Source organism: Suillus subalutaceus (genome assembly GCF_016647625.1).
Source record: "Suillus subalutaceus strain FC151 chromosome Unknown DFJ58scaffold_7, whole genome shotgun sequence".
Taxonomy (NCBI): domain Eukaryota; kingdom Fungi; phylum Basidiomycota; class Agaricomycetes; order Boletales; family Suillaceae; genus Suillus; species Suillus subalutaceus.
This window is the reverse complement of record NW_024540256.1, coordinates 227,252-240,037: the sequence shown is the minus strand read 5'-3', so window position 1 is coordinate 240,037 and position 12,786 is coordinate 227,252. Positions and strand designations below refer to the sequence as shown.

At 48.1% G+C, this 12,786-nt stretch overlaps 8 protein-coding genes across 8 annotated transcripts; 3 read left to right on the top strand and 5 right to left on the bottom strand.

Moving 5' to 3' along the window:
- Nucleotides 1-31: 31 nt before the first annotated feature.
- DFJ58DRAFT_713652 (eukaryotic porin-domain-containing protein) lies at nucleotides 32-1,358 on the bottom strand (the record flags this gene model as incomplete). The annotated part of the gene is given in 7 exon segments (XM_041383939.1): nucleotides 32-126; nucleotides 274-364; nucleotides 425-458; nucleotides 554-612; nucleotides 632-835; nucleotides 890-1,264; nucleotides 1,323-1,358. The coding sequence occupies 7 exon segments, from the start codon at nucleotides 1,356-1,358 to the stop codon at nucleotides 32-34; spliced, it is 894 nt and encodes a 297-aa protein (XP_041249510.1).
- Nucleotides 1,359-1,434: 76 nt separating this feature from the next.
- Nucleotides 1,435-2,377, top strand: DFJ58DRAFT_436899 (uncharacterized protein). Its single transcript, XM_041380405.1, has 4 exons — nucleotides 1,435-1,644; nucleotides 1,699-1,816; nucleotides 1,866-1,926; nucleotides 1,980-2,377. The coding sequence occupies exons 1-4, from the start codon at nucleotides 1,522-1,524 to the stop codon at nucleotides 2,098-2,100; spliced, it is 423 nt and encodes a 140-aa protein (XP_041249509.1). The 5' UTR covers nucleotides 1,435-1,521; the 3' UTR covers nucleotides 2,101-2,377.
- DFJ58DRAFT_722325 (Rhodanese-like domain-containing protein) lies at nucleotides 2,167-2,845 on the bottom strand (the record flags this gene model as incomplete). The annotated part of the gene is made up of 6 exons (XM_041384878.1): nucleotides 2,167-2,238; nucleotides 2,272-2,364; nucleotides 2,415-2,433; nucleotides 2,494-2,656; nucleotides 2,713-2,755; nucleotides 2,822-2,845. The coding sequence occupies 6 exons, from the start codon at nucleotides 2,843-2,845 to the stop codon at nucleotides 2,167-2,169; spliced, it is 414 nt and encodes a 137-aa protein (XP_041249508.1).
- Nucleotides 2,846-4,082: 1,237 nt separating this feature from the next.
- Nucleotides 4,083-5,595, bottom strand: DFJ58DRAFT_761251 (S-adenosyl-L-methionine-dependent methyltransferase). Its single transcript, XM_041388480.1, has 5 exons — nucleotides 5,224-5,595; nucleotides 5,080-5,160; nucleotides 4,820-5,033; nucleotides 4,663-4,763; nucleotides 4,083-4,611 (listed from the first exon to the last, which is right to left on the bottom strand). The coding sequence occupies exons 1-5, from the start codon at nucleotides 5,289-5,291 to the stop codon at nucleotides 4,251-4,253; spliced, it is 825 nt and encodes a 274-aa protein (XP_041249507.1). The 5' UTR covers nucleotides 5,292-5,595; the 3' UTR covers nucleotides 4,083-4,250.
- A 1,966-nt stretch (nucleotides 5,596-7,561) lies between these two features.
- DFJ58DRAFT_652205 (uncharacterized protein) lies at nucleotides 7,562-7,864 on the top strand (the record flags this gene model as incomplete). Its single annotated transcript, XM_041381663.1, has 1 exon — nucleotides 7,562-7,864. A coding segment is annotated over one exon (303 nt), but the record flags the coding sequence as incomplete, so codon positions are not given.
- Nucleotides 7,865-8,182: 318 nt separating this feature from the next.
- On the bottom strand, nucleotides 8,183-9,522 carry DFJ58DRAFT_761246 (uncharacterized protein). Its single transcript, XM_041388479.1, has 2 exons — nucleotides 8,550-9,522; nucleotides 8,183-8,495 (listed from the first exon to the last, which is right to left on the bottom strand). Exons 1-2 carry the CDS (start codon nucleotides 9,205-9,207, stop codon nucleotides 8,257-8,259), a joined length of 897 nt encoding a protein of 298 aa, XP_041249505.1. The 5' UTR covers nucleotides 9,208-9,522; the 3' UTR covers nucleotides 8,183-8,256.
- Nucleotides 9,523-9,525: 3 nt separating this feature from the next.
- Nucleotides 9,526-10,412, top strand: DFJ58DRAFT_436861 (uncharacterized protein). Its single transcript, XM_041380404.1, has one exon. The coding sequence runs from the start codon at nucleotides 9,601-9,603 to the stop codon at nucleotides 10,069-10,071; it is 471 nt and encodes a 156-aa protein (XP_041249504.1). The 5' UTR covers nucleotides 9,526-9,600; the 3' UTR covers nucleotides 10,072-10,412.
- A 396-nt stretch (nucleotides 10,413-10,808) lies between these two features.
- DFJ58DRAFT_741800 (uncharacterized protein) lies at nucleotides 10,809-12,774 on the bottom strand. The gene is made up of 2 exons (XM_041387163.1): nucleotides 11,658-12,774; nucleotides 10,809-11,601 (listed from the first exon to the last, which is right to left on the bottom strand). The coding sequence occupies exons 1-2, from the start codon at nucleotides 12,709-12,711 to the stop codon at nucleotides 11,021-11,023; spliced, it is 1,635 nt and encodes a 544-aa protein (XP_041249503.1). The 5' UTR covers nucleotides 12,712-12,774; the 3' UTR covers nucleotides 10,809-11,020.
- Between the last annotated feature and the right edge of the window lie 12 nt (nucleotides 12,775-12,786).

Below are 12,786 nucleotides of genomic sequence, written 5' to 3'. Positions count from 1 at the left end.
GAGAGTGAATGCTTGATAGTAGGTGAGAATGTCAGCTTACGCTGCTCCGTTCTGACGTTACTGGTCCAAAATTAAGCGAGCAGAGTTGCAAGGCTATCTGGGATTTTTTAAAGGTTTCCAGCTTTTCTAAGTAGCAATACGTAGGGCGATAATGTCATTAATTATGCAGGACGGCACTACTAGCTATAGAATTACGACTCGAACACAATGTTGGCTCCGACCTAGGATGGACGGTCACAATCAATACGCCGACGAGTACAATGAAGGACGTACCTTGTTGAGTTGGGCCGGTGGGGCTGATTTCGTTCAAGCGTTGAGTGTCCAGGGCAAGACCGAAGGAAGCCTTAACACCAGGACGGAGGGCCTGTGTATAGCCTGCCAATGTTGTCAGAAAAGCTCATCAGTGGACCTACAGCGGCTTAACGAGGGCGAGAACACCGGAGTTGTTGATCTTTCGCCTTAATGAAAGCAGCCCGAATCAAGGTACCTATACGTTATAGGTTCAGCGAGATTTCCAACCAACCATACCACAACCATGCGGCCCTAAACTTACGCCTTAGTGCCGACCTCAAGAGCAACGCCTGAAGTCGTTGCCTTGGTGTCGTAGACGGCCTTGGGCCCCAGCCTCAACATCAGCGCTGACACGGTGGTAGTAGCTCGCAGTGAAAGTTTTGAGGTTGTTGAGACCGTGAACAGTCACGGCGTACTCGGGAGCGTTATAGCCGATGGCAGCGGCATACCGAGTAATCTTACCCTCAGTGACGTTGTATGCAGTCTCAGCACCGAACAAGAAGCCGTCGCGACCGAAGACAGTGTCAGTGGTGAAGGTGGGGCCCTAATATTCTCTTGACATTAGATGGAGAAACAATGGAATTCGATGTCATCGAACCTTGAACACATCGAATGCGCCACGGGTGTGGACACCGGACTGCTTGTAGATCGCGTTAAGCAATGCTGACTTTTGGCCCTTGTCAGGCGTCAATGACGTGGCGATATCAAGCTTGAGGCCTTTGGCAAGGTAGTTCTCGAGCTCGAGCTGAGATTTGAGAGCGTTAGAAGTGGTCCACGTCTCGGTGAAAACGAGGCCGTTCTTCTTGTCGGTGTACTTGGCCTCAATGTCCCCGGCGATGACACCAGATTTGGAATCCCGGTTTCCACCAACTTTGAACGCGACATTGGATGGCGTTTTGGTCTTGACCTCCAGAGATGTGCCATGGAAAGGATAGTCCTTCCCCAACAAGTCGTTAGAGGACTTTCCGAGGTCCTGTATTCAAACAATATAAGTTGCAGGATATCATCGGCGGTCGCGACATGCATCATACCTTCCATGAAGGAGGAACTGGTTGAGGGAGAGACATGATATAGACGTGAACTAAGACGGTGAACTGAAGGAAAAAGGCGGAACTGGCTTTTTGGGCGGAACCTAGCCGTGAGAAGTCCAGCGGTTTCTGAATCGGCTGCGAGCCGAAGTGGCAGCTAAGCCTATAACCCAAGTACCTCGTAATATTTAGTGTTCAAATCATGTCCTCTGATTCTGGAGACGGGACGCAAGTTGTATCAAGTCAACCTTCTGGATCCCGCAGACCCGTCCATAGGGCTGAATCAACTGGTAACTTTTGGCAAGATGCGCGAGAAGCTTTCAAGGTGCGCCCGCACCAGGTATTAACTCTTATGCAACTGAACACTTGGCGAAGCTAGCGCATATCAATAGTTGATGATTTTCAACGTCTTGGCGAGATGCCATGTGCTCGAAACAGTCTTATGAGTGGTATCGCCAGTGGTGTTGGAGTAGGAGTCATCCGTATCATGAGTGCCGGTGCGTTGTCTACTGTTTATGATCACTGTCATCGACGTTATTTGTTCAGGGTTTCTCGTCGGATCACACTGGGCAGTAGGGACTTTTATGGTTATTTCCTTGGGCACGTGGTACGTTCTTCGAATAATTCGCACCAATTATTCCCACTGATCGACTTGCAAAGGACTGTTTGCCAGAGGAATATTGAAGCAGAGCGACGTAAGCTCCAAAAGGTGGTTGAAGAGATGCCGAAACGCTTTATCAAGCAAAAAGACAAAACGATAGACGAAAGCGGGGGAAGCTGACAAGCGTAATAAAGGGCAACGCTAACCCTTTTCGAACAGATTTCCTATCACCGTCGACACATCACTCTACCAAATGATCTCTCTCCAGTTTTCCACTAATTCTGGATCGTCCTTGAAATATCTGATTGGTGACGGGTTCTAAGCCGATTGAAATCAACGATGCAACGTTACCTTGTACGACTGCCCGAATTGGACGAAGCCCCCTTGAAGCACATACACAGTATGATTCGTGTCATGCAAGGTGTTGCGGGTTTCTTCGTAAATCTATTCTGTTCTCAACTTTATGACGCGATCGCTTCGAGGAATGAACGTACTCTGGCTGCCTTTGGCCCACTGTCCAAGGTGATGAGTATAGGTGGTGAATATTGGCCAGATCAAGTGGACTATCCATACCGCTCCTGACTCAGTGCACAATGGAAGATCATTACCGGTACATCCTTGGTCTGCTCGATAATGTCATCAAGCTCCAACAGGAATCTTTGAGATGGGTGATTTCGGGAGCCTTTGATATTTCCTCCCTTCCAGTCTTCGTCTCTGACGTCTACGATAAGGTAGTCTATGTTACTATCAGGTCAACGATGCCCCCGATCTTGTAGTTGAAAGCAGTGATACCTTTGTCTGGGACTTTAGCGCTCTTGATAAGCTTTGCAAGCTCCTGCAAAGATTAATTTCAGTTGTCAGTCACCCCTGGATTGGCAATTGAATAACCCAGTGCCCTTACACTTCCTATTATACCTTGCACCATCGTACACCGGGAGTTTGGCGTAAGAGTAGGGAATAAAATTGGAAGTTTGGATAAGGCTGATTGCAGGTCTAAGCAGTTGTGACGCTTGGAATTGCATGCACGTGTGTACGTATATTTCGGCAATTTCTACTTCTTTTTAGATACCACCTGTCAATGTTTGATCCAGACTTTACCGTGACCATCTCCTCGCTCAAGGATGACTTTGACATCTTCCACTACGACCATTTCATCTGGAAGGAACACGGGAATGTAACTCCAACTCAGTAATCGCTCCATAATAGTTTGTTTCGTGGCAAGAGTATAGTATAACCATTTGTTCTCTTCGTGAGGATGAAATAGGTATACCAGAGAACGCCCGCCTCAGGAGATCGATGCGAAATTGAAGCGTGCTTTTCTGATGGACCTTGCCTGCGATCGTAGAGCTGCGCAACCCAGCCTGCAGCCTCCCTGCAGCACTAGGTAAGAGGAATTGATCCAAAAGAAAATCGCAGAAGCCCAACCTAATCTATCTTCAAGGTTCCATATCATCACAACTGCTCCGTCCTTGTTCAAGATACGAGCGAGCTCAGTCGATGCCTTTCCGTGGTCGAGGCACCAATGGAATGCCTATGCCACCGAGGGATGAACATTCATGCCTACCCGATTGACCATTAGCACTACTCATCCCTGCAATAATAATGAGGTCAGCCCGCCTATCCTTATCAAATGTTCCTTCGACAATAGTAGCGCGGTCGTCTTTCAATCTTCGTCCAAAAATCACGTATGCTGTCGCTAGGTTCGACCGCTCTCAGCATGCCAATGCTCGTGGCCCACTCAACTCGGGGTATTTTATGTAACAAAGCACATGTGAATATTCCTGTCTCTGCCCGATTCTGAATTCCGACTGAAGGGAGGAACTAGCTGAGATATTTCATGCGACTCACTCGACGATGTTCAGCGGTGCTGTGCTCTTGGGTATCCCGGCCCCGGCGAATGTACGAGGGGCGAACCCTACGTGTAACAGAACAATGGAATTAACGCATGCAGACCAGGCAAATAGTCCACTGATTGATCATACAACTCAGTTGTCTTGGTCCTGAAGCCTGACCATGCAATTGGATGCACATTCATCGCCATTGTTTGGGTGATTAAACTACAGGTAGAAGACGTGAAACGAGTCGCCGACTCGGAGCTTGATGAGATTAGTACGAGGCCAAAGTGAGTACAGTCTTGTCCATGGTCCCGTCGGCACCCGCAGTGGTTCACGCAGAGTACAATTTCTCTAGTTATTGTAATAACATCAATAACACCTGCAATCATATCCCGAAAGCACTACCTCATATGTAGAGAGTGAAATCCGACTGCGGCTCATCTCCCAGCTACAAGTGATTGAGTGTTCTGAGTTATAACCCAATTATCACAGTTTCTACTTCTTTCTAGACACCACCACGAGAGTCCTGTATGGGTATTGATACGTGCCCTCCTCCTTGTTGATCCAGACTTTACCATCTCCTCGCTCAAGGATGACTTTGATATCCTCCACTACCTTGGCCTTGTCATCTGGAGGAAGTACGGAAATGTAACTCCAACTCAATTGTCGCTCCGTGACAATTTGTTCAGTAGCAAGAGCATAATATGACCATTCTCTCTCTTCCATGGGATGGAATAGGGAGGTATATCCAGGTGCAGAGAACGACTGCCTAAGGGGATTGAGGCGTAATTGGGGCGTGCCGTTCTCGTGGGCCTCCCTGCATTTACAGAGCTGTGCAACCCAGTCCGCAGCCTCCCTGCTGCACTGTAAGAATAATTGATACAAAATAAAATAACAGAATTCGAACCTATCTTCGATATTCCAAATCAACACAACTGCCCCGTCTTTGTTCAAGATACGGGCGAATTCAGCCAATGCCTTGCCATGGTCAAGGCACCAATGGAATGCCTATGCAATCGAGGGATGGAGATGCGTCCTTACCTAGTAATTCCAGTACTACTCACCTGTGCAATAACAATGAGGTCTGCCCACCCATCTTCTATGCCGGTGCTATCGAAGGTTCCCTCCACAATAGTCGCGCGATCGTCCTTGACAGTCTTTGTCCAAAAATCACGCATGCCAACACTAGGTTCGATCGCTCTCAGCGCACCAATGCTCGTGGCCCACTCAGGGTGAGTTAACAAAACTCGAGTGAAAATGCCCGTCCCTGCCCCAATTCTGAAAGCCAGCTAAATGGAGAACGTGATTAACTCATGGAACTCACTCGACAACGTTCAACGGTGCTGTACTCTTGGGTAACTGACGAATGTACGAAAGCGACTCAGATGGGTACGAGGGGCGAATTCTAGGTGCACATCGTGCAACCGAACCAATTAACGCATGCAGACCACACAAATAATCCACTGACCGGTCATACAATTCATTCGTACCGGTCCCGAAACCAGTCTGTGCGATGGTATGCACATTTGCTGCCATTATGTGAGTGAGCCTTAAACCAGGCGTAGAAGATGCAGGGCAATTCGCCAAGCTTGGAGAGATACGGGACCAAAGCGACTACATCAAGCCTTGGGCCAGCAATGATAACGGGGAACTATTTATGGCTCTTCGTCTTCGGAGACCCGTATGACCAAAGTGATACAGCACGACGGCTCTAAAATCTTTATGTAACCGGATCCTAAAAATCTGTCCAATGACGTCGGACTCATTCGTCTGGGGCTGCCACATGTTATCAAGTCACATTCAAGTTGAAACTCACCCTGGTGGTAAGCTAGTACTTATGACAAATATTGTCGGACGTTTTGTAGGAAAGATTACAAACCAAACTTATTTCCTAATTAGCCTGTGTTATTAGCTCAGCTTTGTCTTTCAGTCGTTTAGTACTAAGCACTACTCATCTGTCCTTCGATACTGTGACGCCAAACTTCTCGCTTTTCATTGCACCTATGATGTCGACCGCCAATTGCTATCCTTCTTAAACAAGCAGGATAACACCAACATCCGTGATCTTGCTATTACTGGCGATCCAATACTAGATCAAGATACTTTCTTTGAGCTCCCGGAAATACTTTCTCCCACATCTCTGCCACACCTAATAGAAATCTCTGCTTCCCTCTCTTTTTTACGCGTCCTTGTCCCTGGGCGCCCGGTTCAAATTGTGCGGTTCAAGAGCTACCATATACAGTTTCAGTCCTCGAAATGGGGTCTCGATGATATTGTCAGCCACTCCACGGTGTCTGTCAGGCATGTGGGACTTGATCTCACGATTTGGCCCTTGTCAGTACTACACGAGCCTCGTGCACTACTTCCAAAGCATGTAGAGGAAATCACACTGACGGGTTTCGCTACTGGGGTCAGCAAAACACATTTTTATTTATAACATTAATAGTATTGACTGCCACACAGCGCCCATTTACAATTGAGGGACCCAGAATTTGGGATTGGGGAGATGATGTACATCTCATACTGGCAAGCACACCGAGTTTGAAAAGGCTGACATTCTGGATGGAGGGAGAGCGAAAAGACGCATGCGCATGGGCTCGACTTCTCTTCCAGGAGTTCCATGATAAGCTGTCCCATCTTGAGCAGGTCTCATGTGTGATTGCTGGACCAGACATGTCAACATCGTTCGACTTCTTTGAGGAAAAGCTGGGTTGCCTCCTGATTGGGCTTCATGAAGATAATCAAACTCGGGGCCATCGGGCCGCGAATGACATTCGGGAGCTCATGCCATTTCCTATCTTTTGTTGTTGGACTGGCGAGAAGGACCTTTGCGATCGAAAGGTAGAGAAGACCCTCCAACTTGATCGCAGGGACATAGGAACATGGAGGGATGGATGAGAACGAGGGCAAAGTACCCAGAATGGCCCTGGCCCTGAACCAATGGTAAGTTGGTCCAACTGATCATTCTATGTGCTAATTGACTCATTGTAAATTTGAAGTGTGTATGCCTATCTTCGACCCCATGGAGGACACCTTTTAAATTGCACTACGTTGTCTGGCTATCCTCTCAATAAAACATGCCAAGTCCCGTGAATGGGAGATTTTGCTTGCCTAAAAACACGACACCTCCGAGTCCTGAGTCACTTTGTCCGGGCTCCCTGCTCCTTCTGGTCTGTGTATTGTAGCTTGCCGATATTCTCGATGTGTCCTCTAAATGTTAGATCATTTTTGTCCCATTAATGTTGTCTGCTGCAGTCTGGCTCACCTTTCTGCAGGCCCTTTATTGTAAAACTTCTGTGCCGCGCTTCCTGAATGATTGTCAGTTTTTCCTTTCGGTAAGCACAGTATTTGAATTTGGCAGATCGCTCGTTCTCTTACCATCATTCTTATCTGTTTGAGGCATACCATGGTTTAGCGCCGTGCCGCCCATCTGAATCCATTTTCACTGTTCGCAAGGCTCACTTTAAATTGATTCCATAGCAAAGAACTCACACAGGTAGTATCGCATCGTGCGTTTGACAGTCTCGCATGCCGTTTAGAACGAGTACATAAATTGTCTTAGTCGAGTGCAGAAGAAAGACAGCATTCAGTTTACTGAAAAATGTTATTACCATTGCAGCTAGAATTCCTGGGTCTCAAACCTCCAAGATTTTTTTTTGGTGGAGCGATGTTGTTGGTGGGCAATTGACCAAGTCAGCCCCACCAACACGTTGATAAGACGGGATTAGGAACCCGCAGGGTACCTCCAAGATTTTCGTCCGCAATGAAATACGGAACTGCTCCAATTACTTTGGATTGCCACACCTTTTTTCACCTTAAATCCCAGTGCCGCTCACGGTCCCATTTCTCAGGTGATGTACGGTGATATTTCTGTGGACATCTCCAGTCGATTCCCCCAGTTGATTGGTGGCCGTGAGCGCGTGCTTCACCTAGCGCATGGCCCTGTCGTTGCAACAGTTTTTTTCGAGTTCTCTTGGAGATACTGTTTTGAATGTCTTCCAGGATGGCATTTCAAAGCTGAGAAGTCTAGTGTAGCAAGTGGTTTCTTTGGTCAGTTACATGCATTCTATGGATCATCTAAATATATTGAGTGTGGTTCTCTGCACTAGACAGCGGTACAGCCAATCCTTCTGAGCTCCACAGGGCATGTACGACGATCTGCGTTGTATGACTGAGGACCAGAACGCCCTGCAAAAGGACCGTAGAACTTCGGGGCACTGAACTTGAAGGACAGCATTAGACATGAGGCTGTTCATCATCAAGCTCCTGTTTGTTAATGCCATTCATCAAAGAGTAGTCAACGCAATGCGACCTTGGAAGGCCATCTGCAGGACTCGGAGACGCGCTGCAGGCACGGCAATCCACTGTCGCAACGGCTTACTGAGCTCACTTTGCCCTCACCATAGTACTTACTGTCAAAACACTTGTTCGCAATAAAATCGAGTATTATTTTCAGATCCAAAGCCCAAGTTCCCATCAACGATTCCGAGCAAACATTACACTACTTAGCACCCGTTTTTGGATTTCCCATTTCCCGCATCTTCTTGTAAATGGTGCGTAAGCGAGCTTCGGAAGCTACCGTGGAGGATGCGCCATCAAGGCGAAGAATCTTATTCCACTTCGGCCTCCGGTCAACCAGTTGTTCACCAGGGGGTCGATAGTTCGGGTCATTGCTTGAAATAAGGTCCATAGTATGTCCAACGTTGCCACGATGAATTACGGCGCCACTCCAGTATGGACCTGTAGTGTCACGGTCATGGTATGTAATACAGATATGTGGTATGGATAACTTACCCGCGGCGGCGATGGCGATGATGGAATCCTTGGTTTTATCTTGAATAAAAAGATGTCCTGCTTGTATCACCAGGTCGATTCTAGCCTCCTGAACATGCGCCCGAATCTCTGCATCAAGCTCGTCATCCCTCAGGCTCCTACTCACAAACCTTTTCACTTCCACAAGAAGGCAAGGACTTGCCGCAGTTATTCGCCACCCTCCATAGCGAGACTTCTGCTCTGGTTGAGGCACAGCTGTGAGACCGACAATCGCAAAATCCACCAGAACGCTCTCAGCGTTCTTTTCTGGGACAGTCGATGCGAAAGAAATGTTCCCGACCTCCGAGTCAGGCTCGTGGTCTCCTTCTTCTTCGTTGTTACCGAGGATTTGGACGACTGCTGCAACATCCTCCTCTCCCTGGGCTACTCTTTCTTCCACCTCTTCAGGATCATCGCCGTCGTCTGCACCTTCAAGCTGGTCATTATGCTTTACAATCCAAACTGGGAATTGAGGCGCCACAATTAAATTTGGCACATCTGCCACAAGATCGAAGAGTGTCTGACACCACAGTGGGTACCAGTAGAATTCCATGTTACGGGAGTTAAACGTGCGAGAGAACGCATATGACGTCTCCAAGCGAGTCTTGCGTGGTAGCAATTGATCACTGGAAGTGGCCATCCCAAATTATGAGTATGTAGCTGGTGCGACGAATGATAGCGACCAATTAGTATGTTAATATACGTCGTGCGGACTTCAATATTTTTTGCGAAGAATATCACTGAGAATGTGTCATGCGGCCATTGTGCAGCATTGACGGTGGACAATAACAATGGAGTTTGATGCTTACTCGAGTCACGGTGGCTCGACATTTTCGTACGGTTCGGATCTGAGATTATGACGTGGAAGTTAATCCCAAGAGAGGAAACAAAAAGATTAGTCTTTTGACTCCGAAGACAGAAGAGGGCAACAATGAGTGATAGCAGTAATTGTACATCAGTTGCCACTCAGTGGCACTAACCCACAGGTGACAGGACCACAGGTCACCGCGTATAGAAGCACGTGCCTTGTCACATGACACCCCATATAAAGAGCAACACTTGGTTCAAAGTTGGAATCAAACACCATCACGGATACACTTCAGGTGAGAGCATGCAGTTGCGTCGGAACCGTCTGTATTCTAATCCTTCCTCACGCATCGTAGTCATGGTGAAATACTATGGATATATAGTGAGCGATAGTTGGTTGCACCAACGAGCCCTTGAGATAGGTCATCCGCCCGCCAAGACACCCGAAGACTTGGATGATATCGTTAGCCTTGCGTCGATAGATGTCATGGCAGCGACGGGCGTTATCTCCTACGCCAGAGTTCGTCGAGTGAAAACTCCCAAGGGCAAATACTTTTGGTGCATTGCCCTCGCTTGTGACGATCCTTGTACTGTGGGGGAACGCATGTCAACTCACGCGCCACCGGAAGCAAAATATAAGGCTTTGAAGGAGGCGCTGGGGAAGGATGGCCCGCCTCACTGGTATCGAGCTATTTGAAACGAAACGTCGTGAGCTTTCCACATCGCCAATGGACGCAACTGATGTTTATTTGAAATTTCTTTTAGGGAAAGCACACATCTCTCCCAGCATTGTCAAATGCATCGCCACATACCGTCGAAGTTGTCGAATCCCAGGACGTGGTGGTATATTGGCACATATGATTATTTTCTTCCAGTTATACGTGTGTAGTTATACATTGGCTTGACTTGGAGGAAGGGCCAGGATACCGAGGATCCTCTATAAGCTCCCCCTTTGTTCAGTTCCCACTATATCCTGTTGTATCGAGAAAATCATTAAGGAGTGTTGCGAATTGACGAAATGAGGCTGCTCAACATCTGAGTTCATTGTGTGCTGTCACATTTTTGGAACACTCGAAACTCTACCGAGTACGTGCAGACTTAAGTAACACCACGGGCATCAGTTACTGGCATTTTGAGCCTGCGAGATGGCCTAGTAAACAACTGAGAGGTTCGTTAGACACTCGTTGATACCAATCTCTCAGATTGTTCCTTCTGTGGCCTGGGACTCGGAGTTGCTTCTGCGTACAGGGGTTCATCCACTTTTGGATAGTCGTGTTTTCGAACTTTTCAACGTACTCTTGTAAGAGGTGTGTAAATTTGCGATATGTGACATACACCCGCCGCAACTTCGGAAGCAACTTATAGTGGTCAGGAGAAATCATGTAATGGAGCGTACCGACAGAGTAGTCGCCAGCCACTGCGGCAGGCAAGATGTACTACGACAATACGGTAGTCGGAGATCGAGACTGACCAAGTAAGAAATATATTATGTCGGCAGTGAACCGAGTGTGCGCATCGACTGGGTATATGATGAGGGTGGTAAGTAAGAATAAGTAACAGTACAACAGATTCTAACAGTCTTTCTTGATACCCAAGAAAATGTCCAATACATACTGCTTAAATACACAACGGGAAGATCATATAACTTAAGACTTGCGTTTTGCCTTCCCCTTCTTGTTCGTGCTAGTGGACCCCTTAAGACTACGGGTAGGAGATGGGGTACCAGGTGTTCGGCCCCTTGCTACGAAACGCTGGTCCTGATATTTTTCCTCGTAGAATCGGGCAGACTTCCGGCGCTCAATCTTTCTCGCATCCCTCCTTGAACCTATGGGACTCATGGACCGCCTCTGCCTTCTGTCATTCTCTAGCGTACCACCGTCATGGTCCACGAGTGTACCTTCATCATCCGGCCGGTCATCATCAAGTTCATCATTGGCCAGCTTAAAAGAGTGTGATGCTTCCGACATCCCTTGTGGTCCCCACTGAGGATGCGCAAAACTTGGTGGGTACGCACCCCACGGACCTGTCGGTGGCGGAGGCATATGAGGTGAGCCGTATGTCAACATCGTGGCGGACAAAGCATATGACAATTGGTGCATCGCCTGGTAGAGAAGGAGTTGTGGTGGTTGTGTGGGATCGACGGAGGGGGCGGTAAAAGGGTAGACCTGAGTCCGCGGTGTGCGAGACGCAAAACGGGTGCTTGCTGTAGTCGAAGGAGTATCAGGCACTGCGGAACAGACCGTTGGTAAGCAACTATGCAGACCGTAAAGGTAGCTACGTTACCTAAGGTGCTGTCAGAAGACGGACAACGATACGAAGAAGATGGAGAAGGTTTTCGTAGCGGAAAGGATGGTAAAGGTTTACGCCGTGAAGATGGCGAAGGTTTTTGCAGTGGAGAGGATGCCAATGGTTTACGCCGTGAAGAAGATGGCAAAGGTGTTTGAAGCGGAGAGGATGAAGAAGACGTTTGTTGCAACGAAGATGGGGAATGTGTTCGCAGGGGAGAGGATGGCGATGGCGTTCGTTGTGATGAAGATGGGGGAGATTTTCGTTGAGAAGAAAATGGAGAAGATTTTCGTTTTCGCTTTCCAGCTCGCGGGGGTCGCTCGAGGAGCGCAGCAAACTCCTCATCAGAATCAGCGAACTCGAGGATTGTTTGCTCACCTTCCGCAACATCCTGTTCAGATTCATTGCGGGTGATGTGGTACACAACGCTAGCCTCGTCGTGCTGCCATATGCTATTAAGTTCATCCTCAGACTCGTCTTCTATAACGGCTGCATCCTCTGGATCAACGGTCTCCGGCTGCTCTTCCTCCTCCTCCGACTCGTGTAAAGCCTCTCGTAGTGCAGCTAGTCCTTCCATAGACAGATCATCTTCGCCGTCCTCATCCCCCAACAGTTCTCTTCGTCTCTTTTCAGCCTCCAGAAAGTCGTTGAGATCGTCAGCGTCTGTTGTTGCTGAAAGAGGTGGCACAGCACGAAGCAACTCAGAAGTTGATGCCATAGTACCGTCGGTTCCAGGCGCGCGCCGAACGGGTAGCGTATCCAATTCATCGATGTCATCATCCTGCTCCTGCTCCTGCTCCTGCTCATCCTGACTATCATCGGGAGTAAAATGACCAAAATCGTAGTCTTTTCCATTCTTTAGTACTCCTCTGTCGCTGATTATGGTGCCGCTGTAAAGGTCGACTATATCATCTTCATCGAGGCGTTTGTTGTAGCGTTCCGCGAGCTGAGCCCAAACATTAAGAACGCGATGAGTAGATTTGGATAAACGAGGACGTTTCATAGGTCGGCTATCTGGAGGGGCAACAGAAGGGGAGACATGAGGTGCCATGACAAGCTTAAGGCCTTTGGGTTATCTTCTTGTTTACCAAGTCCAACAAACAGTCAATGCCCGTGACATGATTGA

Bases quoted from the DNA above. Each gene is read 5' to 3' on its own strand.
- DFJ58DRAFT_436899 (XM_041380405.1), top strand. From the start codon at position 1,522: ATGTCCTCTGATTCTGGAGACGGGACGCAAGTTGTATCAAGTCAACCT. The intron at 1,645-1,698 runs GTGCGCCCGCAC...TGGCGAAGCTAG, and splicing joins ATGCGCGAGAAGCTTTCAAG to CGCATATCAATAGTTGATGA. The intron at 1,927-1,979 runs GTACGTTCTTCG...CGACTTGCAAAG, and splicing joins GTTATTTCCTTGGGCACGTG to GACTGTTTGCCAGAGGAATA.
- DFJ58DRAFT_761251 (XM_041388480.1), bottom strand. From the start codon at position 5,291: ATGGCAGCAAATGTGCATACCATCGCACAGACTGGTTTCGGGACCGGT. The intron at 5,161-5,223 runs GTCAGTGGATTA...ATGTGCACCTAG, and splicing joins ACGAATGAATTGTATGACCG to AATTCGCCCCTCGTACCCAT. The intron at 4,764-4,819 runs GTGAGTAGTACT...TCGATTGCATAG, and splicing joins ACCTCATTGTTATTGCACAG to GCATTCCATTGGTGCCTTGA.
- DFJ58DRAFT_761246 (XM_041388479.1), bottom strand. From the start codon at position 9,207: ATGGCCACTTCCAGTGATCAATTGCTACCACGCAAGACTCGCTTGGAG. The intron at 8,496-8,549 runs GTAAGTTATCCA...GTGACACTACAG, and splicing joins CATCGCCATCGCCGCCGCGG to GTCCATACTGGAGTGGCGCC.
- DFJ58DRAFT_436861 (XM_041380404.1), top strand. From the start codon at position 9,601: ATGACACCCCATATAAAGAGCAACACTTGGTTCAAAGTTGGAATCAAA.
- DFJ58DRAFT_741800 (XM_041387163.1), bottom strand. From the start codon at position 12,711: ATGGCACCTCATGTCTCCCCTTCTGTTGCCCCTCCAGATAGCCGACCT. The intron at 11,602-11,657 runs GTAACGTAGCTA...TCTGTTCCGCAG, and splicing joins GTCTTCTGACAGCACCTTAG to TGCCTGATACTCCTTCGACT.